Source organism: Prunus avium, chromosome 8, assembly GCF_965620075.1.
Source record: "Prunus avium chromosome 8, drPruAviu1.hap1.1, whole genome shotgun sequence".
Taxonomy (NCBI): Eukaryota; Viridiplantae; Streptophyta; class Magnoliopsida; order Rosales; family Rosaceae; genus Prunus; species Prunus avium.
The window spans coordinates 29,743,768-29,758,208 of NC_142291.1; the positions used below are offsets into that span (position 1 = coordinate 29,743,768).

The 14,441-nt window shown below is 35.9% G+C and overlaps 2 protein-coding genes across 2 annotated transcripts; both read left to right on the plus strand.

The window, feature by feature from the left end:
* The first annotated feature begins 1,398 nt into the window (after window positions 1-1,398).
* Window positions 1,399-3,007, plus strand: LOC110773657 (disease resistance protein Roq1-like). The gene is made up of 2 exons (XM_021978179.2): window positions 1,399-1,925; window positions 2,064-3,007. The coding sequence occupies exons 1-2, from the start codon at window positions 1,432-1,434 to the stop codon at window positions 2,743-2,745; spliced, it is 1,176 nt and encodes a 391-aa protein (XP_021833871.1). The 5' UTR covers window positions 1,399-1,431; the 3' UTR covers window positions 2,746-3,007.
* A 9,063-nt stretch (window positions 3,008-12,070) lies between these two features.
* LOC110773662 (TMV resistance protein N-like) lies at window positions 12,071-13,797 on the plus strand. Its single transcript, XM_021978183.2, has 2 exons — window positions 12,071-12,712; window positions 12,856-13,797. The coding sequence occupies exons 1-2, from the start codon at window positions 12,210-12,212 to the stop codon at window positions 13,520-13,522; spliced, it is 1,170 nt and encodes a 389-aa protein (XP_021833875.2). The 5' UTR covers window positions 12,071-12,209; the 3' UTR covers window positions 13,523-13,797.
* The last annotated feature ends 644 nt before the right edge of the window (window positions 13,798-14,441 follow it).

Below are 14,441 nucleotides of genomic sequence, written 5' to 3' on the forward strand. Positions count from 1 at the left end.
GTATAGTACAGTTGACTTTCATCCAGGATGAAGTTAAACAAAGTTCACTCTCATTGCACAAGCCTCATACCCAAAACTTTCCTGTCTGATGGGTAGTTTTATCGTCTCGCCATTAGTCAGGGTTAATATTCGGGTCCACCCTTTGTAATTTCCTGCAACTGCAACAATCTATTGCTTCCTTTGTAAAAATATGAGATTATGGGAGAATATGAGAATAAGAGAAGATAATTTTTCTAGTTTTCAACTTTATTACTTTGTATAACTTACAACAGGAATTTATACAAGAAAAGGCTTGCTAACGAAGCTCAATATTAACTACAAGTAGGTAGCTGGTGCCATTAATGTTTTAATTAGTATCCTTCAATCCCCATACAATCACACAGTCCTCAAGAATACTCTCCACAAGGCCTGGAACTGAAAGCTGCAGTCTCCACAAGTCAAGCTAATATTTCCTGCTTTCACACTTCCAACATTTATTGCTTTCACACACAAGCTAACATCCTTCCTAAGAGCAATTCCAACAGTCAAACCCGTGCCATGGCAAGGGGAGTGTGGGGGGCTAGGGCAGCTACTATTCACATGAATAGTGGCAGCCCTTGCAAAAAGCAATGTTGGTTTCCAGCAGTTGCCATGGCTGAGGGCAATCACTATTCTTTTTTTTTTTTGTTTTTTTTCACAAATTTGTTTACCTAAATAATTAATTTGGATAAGATTTTTGGGTTCCAACGTGTCAATACTATTCATATCTCATAATCGGATAAAATTTTCGGTTTCAAATTTCAGATAATCAGTAGGTATTTATAGAAAAAAAATTCGGATTTTTTTTCATATTTTTATTGCAAAAATATTGGCTGTCGTTGGATTGGAGGAGAGAATCACGATTGGAGCGCCCAAACGACGCCACGTGTCCCAGAGCAGTTGGCGCAGCGCAGGGCTGACGTCAGTGTGTGCATTGCACACACCAACGGGAAAAAAAAATAAACTCTGTGCGTTGACATTAGCCTCCCTCTCGTTTTGGATCTCGGGCTCGACCTGCCCTTGGGCCAGCCCGTCTTCGTGGTCCCCACCTCCATCTCGGGCCTGTTGGAATCCATTTTTTGTCCAAAAATCCCCTAGCCCGAGTCTAGCCTGAGCTGCTGGACTTGCTCTAAGAAGAAAGGCAACCTCTCTGCAACTGCTTTCTAGTGCCGAACCATTCAACTCATTTCCCTAGAAATCCTCCAATAGAAGCTTCTTTCAATGATTTGGAATAGTCATCAAGAGTTGATTTATTCACTCATTTCATTTGACTCGTTCCAGTCCTTGCGTAATTTCCTTTTTACGTGTTTCTCTCTGCTGAATATTATATATTAGCTAGCTAGCCTCATTTCTGAGGTGCATAGAGGCTTCATCCTTTTGAATACTCTTGTAGGGTTTGTAGTTTTTTTAAATATGGCCTCATCTTCTTCTTCTTCTTCTTCTTTTGCTAATCCACAAAAGTATGATGTGTTTATAAGTTTCAGAGGTGCAGATACCCGGCACACTTTTACCAGTCATCTTTATGCTGCTTTAGTTCGCAAGAAAATTGAGACCTACATGGATCACAAACTTGAGAGGGGGGACGAAATTGGACCTTCCCTCTTGCAAGCGATCAAGAAATCAAAGCTTTCGTTGATCGTTTTCTCTAAAAACTATGCTTTTTCCACCTGGTGCTTGGATGAACTTGTGCACATATTGGGATGCAAAAAAAGTTACGGACAAATTGTCATACCCATTTTTTACGACACAGATCCATCACAGGTACGGAAACAACACGGGAGTTATGGAGATGCATTTGCTGAACTTGAAGAACGTTTCAAAGACAACATGGACAAAGTGCTCATGTGGAGAAATGCCTCGAAGGAAGCAGCCAGTATGTCTGGCTTTGATAATTCAAACAGAACAGGGTAACTCTTGACCATTTCATTCATACAAGAATCGTTAAGGGGTAGTTACTAAATATTATTATTAATTCATATTTTTTGATTTAATTCATATCTGCTACTAAATATTATTCTTTGTTCTTCATGATCATATTTTTTCAGGACGGACGCTGATTTCATTGAGGAAGTTGTTGAAGATGTTCTGACCAAACTGAATCAATCATTGTCAAGTGATTTAGAGGACCTGGATCAATTTTATTCAAGAAATATTGAGGAAATTAAATCGTTATTATGCCTTGATTCACCAGATGTTTGCACTGTAGGCATTTGGGTAGGCCGTAGGGTAGGCAGTTTGGGCAAGAGTTGGTTGACCACCCTTAGTGATGGTTTAATTCGCCGGCTGTCTCGTCAATTTGAAGCTACTTGTTTTCTTGCAAATGTTAAGGAGAGGTCAAAAGGACATGGACTGAATGACTTGAGAAATCTACTTCTTTGTGAGATATTAAACGAAAAAGATCTAAGTATCGACACTGCATCTGTATCGCCGTTTATTCAAGAAAGGCTCAGCCGTACAAAGGCCCTCATTGTTCTTGATGATGTGAATGATTTAAGGGAGATAAAATATCTAGCATGTACTAGTCAGCTTAAGTTTGGCCCTGGAAGTAGAATCATTATAACAACTAGAGATAGGAGTCTACTTAAGAAAACTCTTCCTCATGATAAGATTTACAAGTTTGGTCATATGGAAGGATTGATGTCATGGGCATTGAATAGTGTTTCCGTTAGAGATAATGACTGCCTCATTAAACAAGGGTTACATGGGTGGGCAAGATGGGTCACTTGACCCTTGCAAGCCCGGATTTCACCATTGGAGGCGAAGATGTTGACCCCTGTAAATTGCCCATAAACTGCTTGATGAAATGCTCCAGAAGGCGTAGCACACCAGCACAGCAGGCAGATTACTCTGTCTTTTTACTTTTATTTATTTTTATATTACTCCATTTACTTAAGTTTACAATGTAAATAAGGAAGTACCCCTCATTTGGATTCAAATAAAAATACTAGAAAATCAAATTCCCACCAAATCAAAATATGAAAAATCAGTTTTAGTGCAAAATACGATTTAGGCTAAAAATGATGGCTCATTAAGTCAATATATACTTCATACTAAAATCCCATAAAATCAAGTTTTCTTATTTGATGTGTAAGGAATAAAAGCCGCCAAAAATTATCTTGAGAAAATGATTATTCTGAAAAACCATTTTTCATACATCGCCAATATTTTTACATAAAACAATTTTTCATGTATGATATGAATGCATGATGGACCTAAGATCAATCTAGATAAAAAAACCTTAGATGTTCAATCCACAAAGGGGTCGTTTGGTACGGCGGATTGTCATGGATTGGATTAAATCCTGGGACTGTCTTAGATTAACTCGGATTGGCCTAAGCTGGATTAAGTACTGACTTACTTTTGGTGCTGCATCGGACTAAGAAGCTGGATTGTAAAAATAGTGAAGACCTATGTTTGGTGCTTTGTCAGACTAAAAAATAATTATTTTAATAATTAATTTTAATTAGAAAATTTAACATAAAAATATATAAAAATATATATTAATAAATATATATAACTTAAAACGAAATTTTTAATAAAAAAAATTGAAAATTATAAATATAGTGTAGCATCAATTTCATTCAACTAGTTTATCTGATTTCCCCTTTTCAGGGTTCTCTTTCATCATAAATATTGTCAATTTGTTTTAACTGCTAGTACACAACGGAAACATAATAGAGAAAAAAATTGGCGAGCATTCTAATGCAACATTAATACAACAAATTTTGCATTCCACCAAATGATCAAACGAAACTATTTTTATAAAAAGCAAAAATGTATCAAATGGTGACCACGAGTTCGGAACTACATAAAAGGCAACTCTAACTAGTAAGTAGTTAAAACTAGAAAGGAACACTTATCAAGCCATGCTGCTCATGGTGATCATATTATACATGGCCAACAATTCTAAGCAGCAGTTTTTGACTTCTTTGGCACACGATAGCCACCAACAACACAAGCATGGTCGCGCTCGAAAGGTTCAAGAGTGACTTCTTTAGTGAAGTTTATCTTCTGGCTTGATGGCACTCCAATTGTACTAACATCAGACGGTGTAAAATTCTACAGCTTCTTCAGCTATATACCGCTCAGCAATGCAACCTTCGGGATGAGTACGGTTCTGAACATACCCCTTTAGCACTTTCATATATCTTTCGAACGGATACATCCATCTAAAATAAACTGGCCCACATAGACGAACTTCTCTGACAACATGTACTACTAGATGAACTATGATATCGAAGAATGAAGGTGGAAAGTATTTTTCAAGCAAACACAAAGTAACGACTATATCTTCTTCCAATTTATCTAGCTTGGAAACATTTACCGTTTTTGCACATATAGCATTGAAGAAGAAGCACAAACGAGTTATTGCATACCTTGCAGGCTTCTCCAAAACAGAACAAATTGCCACATGGAGCAATTGTTGCATTAAGGTATGACAATCATGTGATTTAAGGCCAAGAAGTCTTGCATCTTGTAAAGATACAAGATTTTTTTATATTTGAAGAATAACCTTCAGGGACCTTCATACCATAGAAAGAATTGCAAGCCGCTCTCTTCTCTGCTATTGACAAATTTCAAGGCCCTGGAGGCAAGCGAGTACGTCTTTCTCCATACTCGGGTTGCAAATCAGTCTTGACCCCCATGTTCAATAAATCTAAACGAGCCACAATCCCATCTTTATTTTTTCCAGGGATCTCCAACAACGTACCAATAATATTATCGCAAACATTCTTCTCAATGTGCATAACATCGAGGGCATGCCTCACAGGAAAGTATTTCCAATACTCGAGATCAAATAATTTTGACTTCTTCTTCCAACAAACTCTGTCACCATCATTTTCACCTCCCCCTCCCCCTTTTTTCGAGCCCCATGTATGATTAAAACATTCAACCATTTGCAGCACTGCTTCTTATTAAAAGCTGCACGCTGCCTCCGATATGGATGATATGTTAGTAACCATTTTCTATGGCCGATGTAACAGATTTTGGGGCCATTTTTCAACATGTGACTAGGTGTATCATCACCGCATATTGGACAAGTTTTATATCCTTTAACGACACAACCAGATAAGTCTCCATAGGCGGGAAAATCATTAATTGTCCACAGTAATGCAGCTCTGAGTGTAAAGTATTCTCCTATATGTGCATCATACACTCCTCTAATCTCATCCCACAAAGATTTTAAATCATCATTCAAAGGCTCCAAGTAAACGTCTATATTATTTCCGGGTTGTTTAGGACCAGAAATCAATAAGGTCAACATCATGAACTTTCGTTTCATGCATAGCCATGGTGGGAGATTATATGTAACTAAGATAACTGGCCAGCAACTGTATCTGCTACTTAGACAAATGTGAGTATTTTCTTCTTCCGTCATTTTTTTTCTAGTCGTCTTTTACCCTTTTTGTAGTAGTGCACATTCAGAGACAAAAAGCATACTTTAATAATCTAACAAGAGAGCATTAGTCTATAATCAATTTATGGGTAACCACTAATTTGTCTTTGGGCTTACAACCAGTCTGTGATGTGTAGTTTAACTGGCTTTGTGCATTGTTTGAAAGCTTAATTAATAAAGAGATATTCATGTACAAGAGTAGTGGAACACTTGCTGTAGGTGAAAGGTAATGTTCTGCAAAATAAGGAGATATTGTTTTCAAAAGAGTTGAATATGATTTCAGAAGGGGTTGAAATCAAAAGGACATGAGCTCAAATAAGCTTTAAGTTATTCATTGAAGAAGATGATGGAACTAATAGCAGTGGTTGTTTTCAGAAAGGGTTATGATCATGGGTCTTCAACTTTAATGTGCATCATTTTCATTAGTAGGGCAGTCTTTTGATTAATTTTATGGGGTAAGGCTGCGGAGAGGTCAGAACTGAGAACTGCAAAACAAGTCTAAAATCAACATCAATGAGGTTGATTATGGTTGTGACAACCCAATTCACTTTAATTCTACTTTATTTCAGAATTGCAAAAGTAAAAATTATAACCTAGAAATCTCTAATTAGTCTCCATCCTTGGTAGAAAGAAGGGTACGGTTTTTTTCCTTCTTTTCTTACATCAGTAGATATGGGCTTTGCCAAGTTGGTAAAAGTGGATGTGATCCCTATTCTGCACCCGAGTTCAAATTTCCCTTCATATATAGTTTAGATTATATTAAAATAGAATATCATTTATATAAGAAGGGTGCAGAAAGCATTTTCTTATTATTATTAAAAGTTTTTATATATGTAAGCTTCTCATACATACCTAAAATACTACCCAGCTATTTGGCAAAAATGGCTTCATGCACAAGATCTCCCAAACATGTAATTACAAATGCAAAAGGGTAATTAGAGTGGTTAATCCAGAACTGTTTTTATGTGCAGGTAGGTGACCTCTCCTTCATTTTTAAGTGGCATTGATTAGGCGCGAAAATGTTAGTTTATATTATAGGAGGTCAAATGTGTGTCCAAATGTCAAAAACATGTTGATGAGAAAGAGAGACTGTTTATTCCCTCACAACAATGTCATGTAGTGGGGAACCCACTCATTGAAGTTCCAAATGGGATAATGGGGGATGAAATTTCAAAGTCACTTGAACTTGGAATGAATAATTTTGAGGACCCTTTAAGAAACAACAAAGTTGGTGAAGGGTCAAAAAGGAAAATAAATAAAAAAAGAAAAAGAAAAAGAAAATTTAAGTGGGAATTTCCATGAGAGATTGGAAACCCACTTTGGCAATCCACGGCCTCTCTGTTGATCGAACTCAGTCACAACCATCGTTGTGAAGACTTCTTTTTTACTTTTTTTTTTGGATGGACTGTTCAGAGTGAAACAGAATATATCAAATCCTAGAAAGTGTTATTATTCTAACCATATCATTAATTGGTAAAAAAAGAAAAGAAAAAAAGAAAAAGAAAATTACATTACCATCAAGGCCTAAAATATATTTGATCATATGGATTGAATCATTGAATTTTCTTTGGTTTTGTAGGTTTGCAGTTAAAATGATCATTGTAGAAACAGAAGAAGAAAAGTCTATTGGATTTGATCATAATTGAAGGGGAATTGACTATAGGGAAAAAGCTATAAGATATGGCCCTTTGGGGCTGCTCTCTTGAGCATATTTCCGAGCAAGTAATGACTTGTCATTATGGACACTGCTTGTCTATTTCTCGTGATGTTTAACATTTTATGGCCGACTCTTTTGTGTCTAGTTGTACAAATATATATATGGGAGAACAAAAGAGAGAAACTTACATGTCATGAAGTGTACACTTTCTTGTCATAAGATAATATATATATATAAATAGATATACACCTCGTTGCATATAAGTTTTAGTGAAGGAGGGGATTTATAAGAAGTATACAAGCATCCTCCTATTATTGCATGCGTTTGTTCGGATGGGTCCATGTTGAGTTTGAGATAAATATTAAATTCCTTGTCCTTTTACTACCGTTTAATTAACATAGGATTACCAAAACAACAATAATTAGCACTGCTGGTGATAGTCATGAAAGATTATGTTTAGTCAATATCATAATTTACCGATCATTTTCATTGGATGACAATTTTTCAAAACAATACGAGACATGTATGGGTTAGGGTTAGCATTACTTGATACGAACTCATAAATAACAAGATTTATTTTAGTACGAACTCATACGATACGATCATCATCATTAGATAAAACCACTTTTCAAAAGAATATTGTTTTAAAAGAAAAAAAAGATTGAAAATGATAAGTTGTATAAGATTTTAGGCAATGAATTTTTATCCCAAGGAAGATGTTTGTGTTTGTATGAAGGAGGATATAAAAAAAGTTACCAAGTTTCTTGATTTTGCTAACATTTAGATGATATGAGAAGTATACAATACAAGTGATATGTTTAGTTTAGAAATGAATATCATAATCATAATTTTAACATACGACACAATTATTAAACAAATCGAGTTTTTTTTTTTTATATAATTTTTTCTTATACAAGTAATAGTCTAATTAACCTGTAGGAAGAAGGATTCAAATCTGAGTAAAAGGATGCGGGTTCACTGCCCTAGTTAACTGGTCTAAAATCGAGTTATTATTAAGATACCTAACTAACATGCATTGATTAGCATTCAACATAAAGCAAAAATGATGCTATTGAACACAAATTGATTGCCATCTCTAATTTATGTGATTTCCATATCCAATTATAAGCTAAGTGATTTTCAATTGACTTAATGAGAACCACAAGATTGCATGCAAATTGACCACTTGGCTGCTATTATATAATTCCTCCTCTGCATACATGAATGACATAAAACAAAGCTACGTATATAGAAAGAGTTTTATATAGAAAAAGCCCATGAAAGAGGGGAAAAAAAAAGGAAGAAAAGCCATCTGTGTGTATATATAATAACTATGATGAGGAAATGAGATATAAAATAAAATTATAATAAGAAGGATTATCTTTTTGGATACTTTTTGTGAGATCTCCGTTTTTTTTTTCAAATTTTTTTCCAGTTCAAATGATTGAAAAAGTAAGGACCATACTCCCAAAGAGTATGTTGGTCTAGGGTTTTTAATTTGTACGTCAGTGCATCCTATGCATCTGCATTTTAGTAGGATCTGCCCGTTGTCAAACCATTTAGAAAAGATGATCTTGACATGTTGATTTGCCTTTTCTTTTACTTCTTATTTTTACCATTCTAGAAACAAAAGATTTATAAGGCTTAGTACATTTTGGACTGGAGCGAACTGAGACTACTGTTATTTACATTATCTTCAAAATGCGTTTCAGGAATTTGGACTTGGTCCCTCAATTCCGCTTCATGTGGTTCTCCATGACTGGATTAGGCACACTGATGGGAAGCTAAGCTTCCTTGGCTTTGTGAAGTTGTTGCATGGTGTGTCCAGCCGGACGTTTGTGAAAGCATAGTGAAGTTATGGAACATTATTTGGGTATGCGTTTTAACCAAACGAGATGTGCTATGTGTTGATAGACGACGTGCATCCAATGATTGATTTTCAAGATTTGGAGATCTGATAAGATGGCCAATTTACAATCTGCTTTGGCACATAGAATGAGCCTTCTGTGCCAATTTGGGGAGAGAAGCTTGAACTTCCCGGACACTGCAGGTGCAAGCCTGGTTACCAGTTTGAATGCTGTGTTGTTGATATTCAGAGTGTAAAGCTGTAGTTAGTTTGCCTAAATGGGTAATTACATATTCTTCAACTCCTTAGATGCATTGTACACGTTAAATTATCCTCGTCTCCTCCAACATCTGTCCAGTTACTGTGAAACATGCTTGAATGAATTGCCTCAGTATTGGAAAACTCCTCTGTGGCTTTCAATTGAAAACCAAGCTTACAAGCAGTGTGGTAACTAAAAACCGTGTAAATAATCTCACATACGGTAAGCATCTGCAGGTAAAAATTTTAGCTCTGGATGAAGGAACAAGAAGACGAACTACCTTCTCAGAGAATTAAAAGGAAAAATTAGAAAAAGAAAAGTTGAGTTTTGAGTTTGGGATCTCCTCCAGCTGTTGCAAGCCTTGTGGCTGAGGATGCTTTTGAGTTTATCAGGCTTAGGGATGTCCAAAAGTATTTCTTGTTTAATTTGGGTCTCCTGGGTACCGACACAATTGGATTTTAAATTACGAAAATTGTTAGCATTCAACTACAACACGAGTCAAACGATTACTGGTTAGTAAGTTCTACGGCGCTAACCACTCGTTTTGATCCTATGAAAAATGTATTGGTGCTACACAGCAAAGACACCACCTATTTTTCAGAGTTTTGGTAATAATTAGTGTCTATATTAATTTAAATTTTTAAAGAATTTCAGACATGTGCTTAGCCAAGTTGGTTAGAGTGGATGTGCTCCTCACTTTATACCCGAGTGTGAATTTCTCTCCCCATAGTTTAGATTATTGTAAAGTAAAACATCGCTTGTATCGAAAAAACAAAAAGACTAGGAATTACACATATAGTATAGTACAGTTGACTTTCATCAAGGATGAAGTAAAACAAAGTTCACTTTCATTGCACAAGCCTCATACCCAAAACTTTCCCGTTTGATGGGAAGTTTTATCGTCTCGCCATTAGTCTGGGTTAATATTCGGGTCCACCCTTTGTAATTTCCTGCAACTGCAACAATCTATTGCTTCCTTTGTAAAAATATGAGAGGCTAAAATATGAGACTATGGGAGAATATGAGAACAAGAGAAGATAATTTTTCTGGTTTTCAACTTTGACTTACAGCAGGAATTTATACAAGAAGAAAAGGCTTGCTAACCAAGCTCAATATTAATTACAAGCAAGGTCTAAAATATCGATGATATCGGAAATATCGATAGTCCAAAAACACGGAAATTTCGATGGAAATATCGGGATATTATCGATATTGATAAAAATTGAATAAAAACCACGGAAATTGCAAGAAAAACTTGGAAATTTTTATCGAAACTTTGCATAATGTTTATTTAGTCAATTCTCTATTAGTTTATCACAAAAAATTGGAAGGAAATACATTACATGATGGATTTAACTTATTTAAGTTGATTATATAGCGAGCTGGCAAACACTGTGAGTGTAGAAAATATGTAGTAATTAATGAAAGAAGATTAAACACACCATAATCATTTATATATAATGAATTACTACAATATTTTACACTTTATACATTGCATGGTAAGATACATGGGACCATTTGATTTTATTTGTATAAATACAAATAGGACTACCTAACTATATATATAGAAATATGACTACAACTAATTAGTTAGGTGAGTTGTTGAATGTTGGGTAAGTGCTGTAAGTTGAAACGTGGGGGGCGAGTAGTTCAAAAGTAGAAACTTGAAAAAGAATGGTCATGTGAATTTATTTTTTATTTTTATTTTTTGTGATGAAGATCATGTGAAAATTTGTTTCTTGCAAAAAGAATTCAAAACAAAACCATGTATATATATATAAATAGTTTAGCATATTTTCACAAAGACATAAGTGATATGGTGGTTAAGGTGTTGAAAGAATAAAATGGTAGGGGTTCGAATCCCCTTGGTGTTTTTTAATATAGAAATTTATCCTAGATTGCAGACATTTTTAAAGATGTTATAAATACTACACGCCGCAACTCTAATCACAAACCCATCTTCAGCGAGTTGGTTAAGGCGCTGGGTTTGGTGCGTAGTGGAAGAGGTTCAAATCCCTCTATGTGCAAAAGGAGAGTTTTCAACGTTTTCATGTATTTTGGACATCGATTCAGAGAAAGAGAAGCCAGAAGAAAACACTTGAGAGAGAGAGAGAGAGAGGACTTACCGAAAAGTTGGAGGCGCTTGAGGAAGAAAGGCGTTTGCAGTTAATAGAGAGAGAGAGGACTTACAATATAGCAGACCAAAAAGAGGCCAACGACAAGGAATGGGTCTTCGCGGGCAGAAGATGGGAATTGTACAATTCCGCCTATTACCAGGGAATTTCAACTTGGAATTTTAGATGTGCAATTCCCACGATATTTTATGCATGTAATTTGGCAAATCCTGAGTTGTTGAGAGAGAGAGAGAGAGAGAGAGGACTTACCGAAAAGTTGGAGGCGCTTGAGGAAGAAAGGCGTTTGCAGTTAATAGAGAGAGAGAGGACTTACAATATAGCAGACCAAAAAAAGGCCAACGACAAGGAATGGGTCTTCGCGGGCAGAAGATGACAATTCCCTCTCTGTTGGGAATTGTACAATTCCGCCTATTACCAGGGAATTTCAACTTGGAATTTTAGATGTGCAATTCCCACGATATTTTATGCATGTAATTTGGCAAATCCTGAGTTGATTTTGTCAAATGCTGAACTTTCCCTTTTCCACGCTCCAAATCCCGACTTTTATTAAAATCCCGAGTTATTTTACCGCATCCAAACACACTGTTATTGCTTTCACACACAAGCTAACATCCTTTCTAAGAAGAAAGGCAACCTCTCTGCAACTGCTTTCTAGTGCCGAACCATTCAACTCGTTTCCCTAGAAATCCTCCAATGGAAACTTCTTTCAATGATTTGGAAAAGTCATGAAGATTTATTCACTCATTTCATTTGACTCGTTCCAGTCCTTGCGTAATTTCCTTTTTACGTGTTTCTCTCTGCTGAAAATTATATATTAGCTAGCTAGCCTCATTTCTGAGGTGCATAGAGGTTTCATCCTTTTGAATACTCTTGTAGGGGTTTGTAGGTTTTTTTATATGGCCTCATCCTCTTCTTCTTCTTCTTCTTCTTTTGCTAATCCCCCTCCACAAAAGTATGATGTGTTTATAAGTTTCAGAGGTGCAGATACCCGTGACACTTTTTCCAGTCATCTCCATACTGCTTTAGTTCGCAAGAAAATTGAGACCTACATGGATTACAGACTTGAGAGGGGGAACAAAATTGAACTTTCCCTCTTGCAAGCGATCGAGGAATCAAAGCTTTCGTTGATCGTTTTCTCGAAAAACTATGCTTCTTCCACCTGGTGTTTGGATGAACTTGCGCACATATTGGAATGCGAAAAAAGAAACAGACAAATTGTCATACCCATTTTTTACGGCATAGATCCATCACAGGTACGGAAACAACAGGAGAGTTATGGAGATGCATTTGCTCAACTTGAAGAACGTTTTGAAGACAGCACGGACAAATTGCTCAAGTGGAGAAATGCGTTGAAGGAAGCAGCCAATATGTCTGGCTTTGATAATTCAAACAGAACAGGGTAACTCTTGACCATTTCATTCATATATACAAGAATCGTTAAGGGGTAGTTTACTAAATATTATTATGAATTAATATTTTCAGATTTAATTCATATCTGCTACTAAAAATTATTCTTTGTTCTTCATGATCATATTTTTTCAGGACGGAGGCTGATTTTATTGAGAAAATTGCCGACGATGTTTTGACTAAACTGAATCGCACATCGTCAAGTGATTTAAAGGACCTGGATCAATTTTATTCAAGAAAAATTGAGGAAATTGAATCGTTATTATGCCTTGATTCACCAGATGTTTGCAATGTAGGCAGTTGGGTAGGCAGTTTGGGCAAGAGTTGGCTGACCACCTTTGGTAATGTTTTATTTCACCGGCTGTCTGGTCAATTTGAAGCTACTTGTTTTCTTGCAGACGTTAAGGAGGTGTCAAAAAGACATGTTGGACTGAAAGACTTGAGAAATGTACTTCTTCGTGAGATATTAAACGAAAAAGATCTAAGTATCAACACTCCATTTGTATCGCCGTTTATTCAAGAAAGGCTCAGCCGTACAAAGGCCCTCATTGTTCTTGATGACGTGAATGATTCAAGCCAGATAGAATATCTAGCATGTAGTAGTCATCTTAAGTTTGGCCCTGGAAGTAGAATCATTATAACAACTAGAGGTAAGAGTCTACTTAAGAAAACTCTTCCTCATGATAAGATTTACAAGTTTGGTCATAAGGACGGATTGATTTCATGGGCATTGAAGATTGGTGTTTCCGTTAGAGATAATGGCTGCATCATTAAAGGCATACGCAGGGGCGGATCCACATAGGGGAAAGAGGGGTCAATTGACCCATGCAAGCCTGAAATTCACCATTGGAGGCAAAGATGTCGACCCATGCAAATTGCTCATAAACTGCTTGATGAAATGCTCCAGAGGGCGCAGCACACCAGCATAGCAAGCAGATTACTCTTTGTCCTTTTACTTTTATTTATTTTTATATTACTCTATTTACTTAAGTTTACAATGTAAATAAGGAAGTACCCTCCATTTGGATTCAAATAAAAATACTAGAAAATCAAATTCCCACCAAATTAAAATATGAATAATCGGTTTTAGTGCAAAATACGATTTAAGCTAAAAATGATGGCTCATTAAGTCAATATATACTTCATACTAAAATCCCATAAAATCAAGTTTTCTTATTTGATGTGTAAGGAATAAAAGCCGCCAAAAATTATCTTTGAGAAAATGATTATTCTGAAAACCATACTTAGCCAATATTTTTACATAAAACAATTTTTCTGGTATAATATGAATGCATGAAGGGACCTAAGGTCAATCTAAGTAAAAAAACCTTAGATGTTCAATCCACAAAGAGTTTTACAAGAATAACCTAACTCTTACGTATTGAAGATATATTTGCTTGAATAAGCCCCCTTTAAGACAATACTCATAAGGGTCCAAAGTTTGAGAGTTAGAACCCCAAAAAATGCAGATAAAGCCCAAAATCAAAAGTACAACGGACCTAAAAAATGACGTAAACACCCTAAAATGAGCAGGATTGCACTAACCATTCAACTCGTTTCCCTAGAAATCCTCCAATAGAAACTTCTTTCAATGATTTGGAAAAGTCATGAAGAGTTGATTTATTCACTCATTTCATTAGACTCGTTCCAGTCCTTGTTGGTTTTTTTTATATGGCCTTCTTCTTCTTCTTCTTCTTCTTCTTATAGAGGCAAAACCCTTT

What these genes read in the sequence shown, in the direction of transcription:
- LOC110773657 (XM_021978179.2), top strand. Translation starts at nt 1,432, where the DNA reads ATGGCCTCATCTTCTTCTTCTTCTTCTTCTTTTGCTAATCCACAAAAG. An exon ending in GATAATTCAAACAGAACAGG is followed by an intron (nt 1,926 to 2,063) that starts GTAACTCTTGAC and finishes ATATTTTTTCAG; the next exon opens with GACGGACGCTGATTTCATTG.
- LOC110773662 (XM_021978183.2), top strand. Translation starts at nt 12,210, where the DNA reads ATGGCCTCATCCTCTTCTTCTTCTTCTTCTTCTTTTGCTAATCCCCCT. An exon ending in GATAATTCAAACAGAACAGG is followed by an intron (nt 12,713 to 12,855) that starts GTAACTCTTGAC and finishes ATATTTTTTCAG; the next exon opens with GACGGAGGCTGATTTTATTG.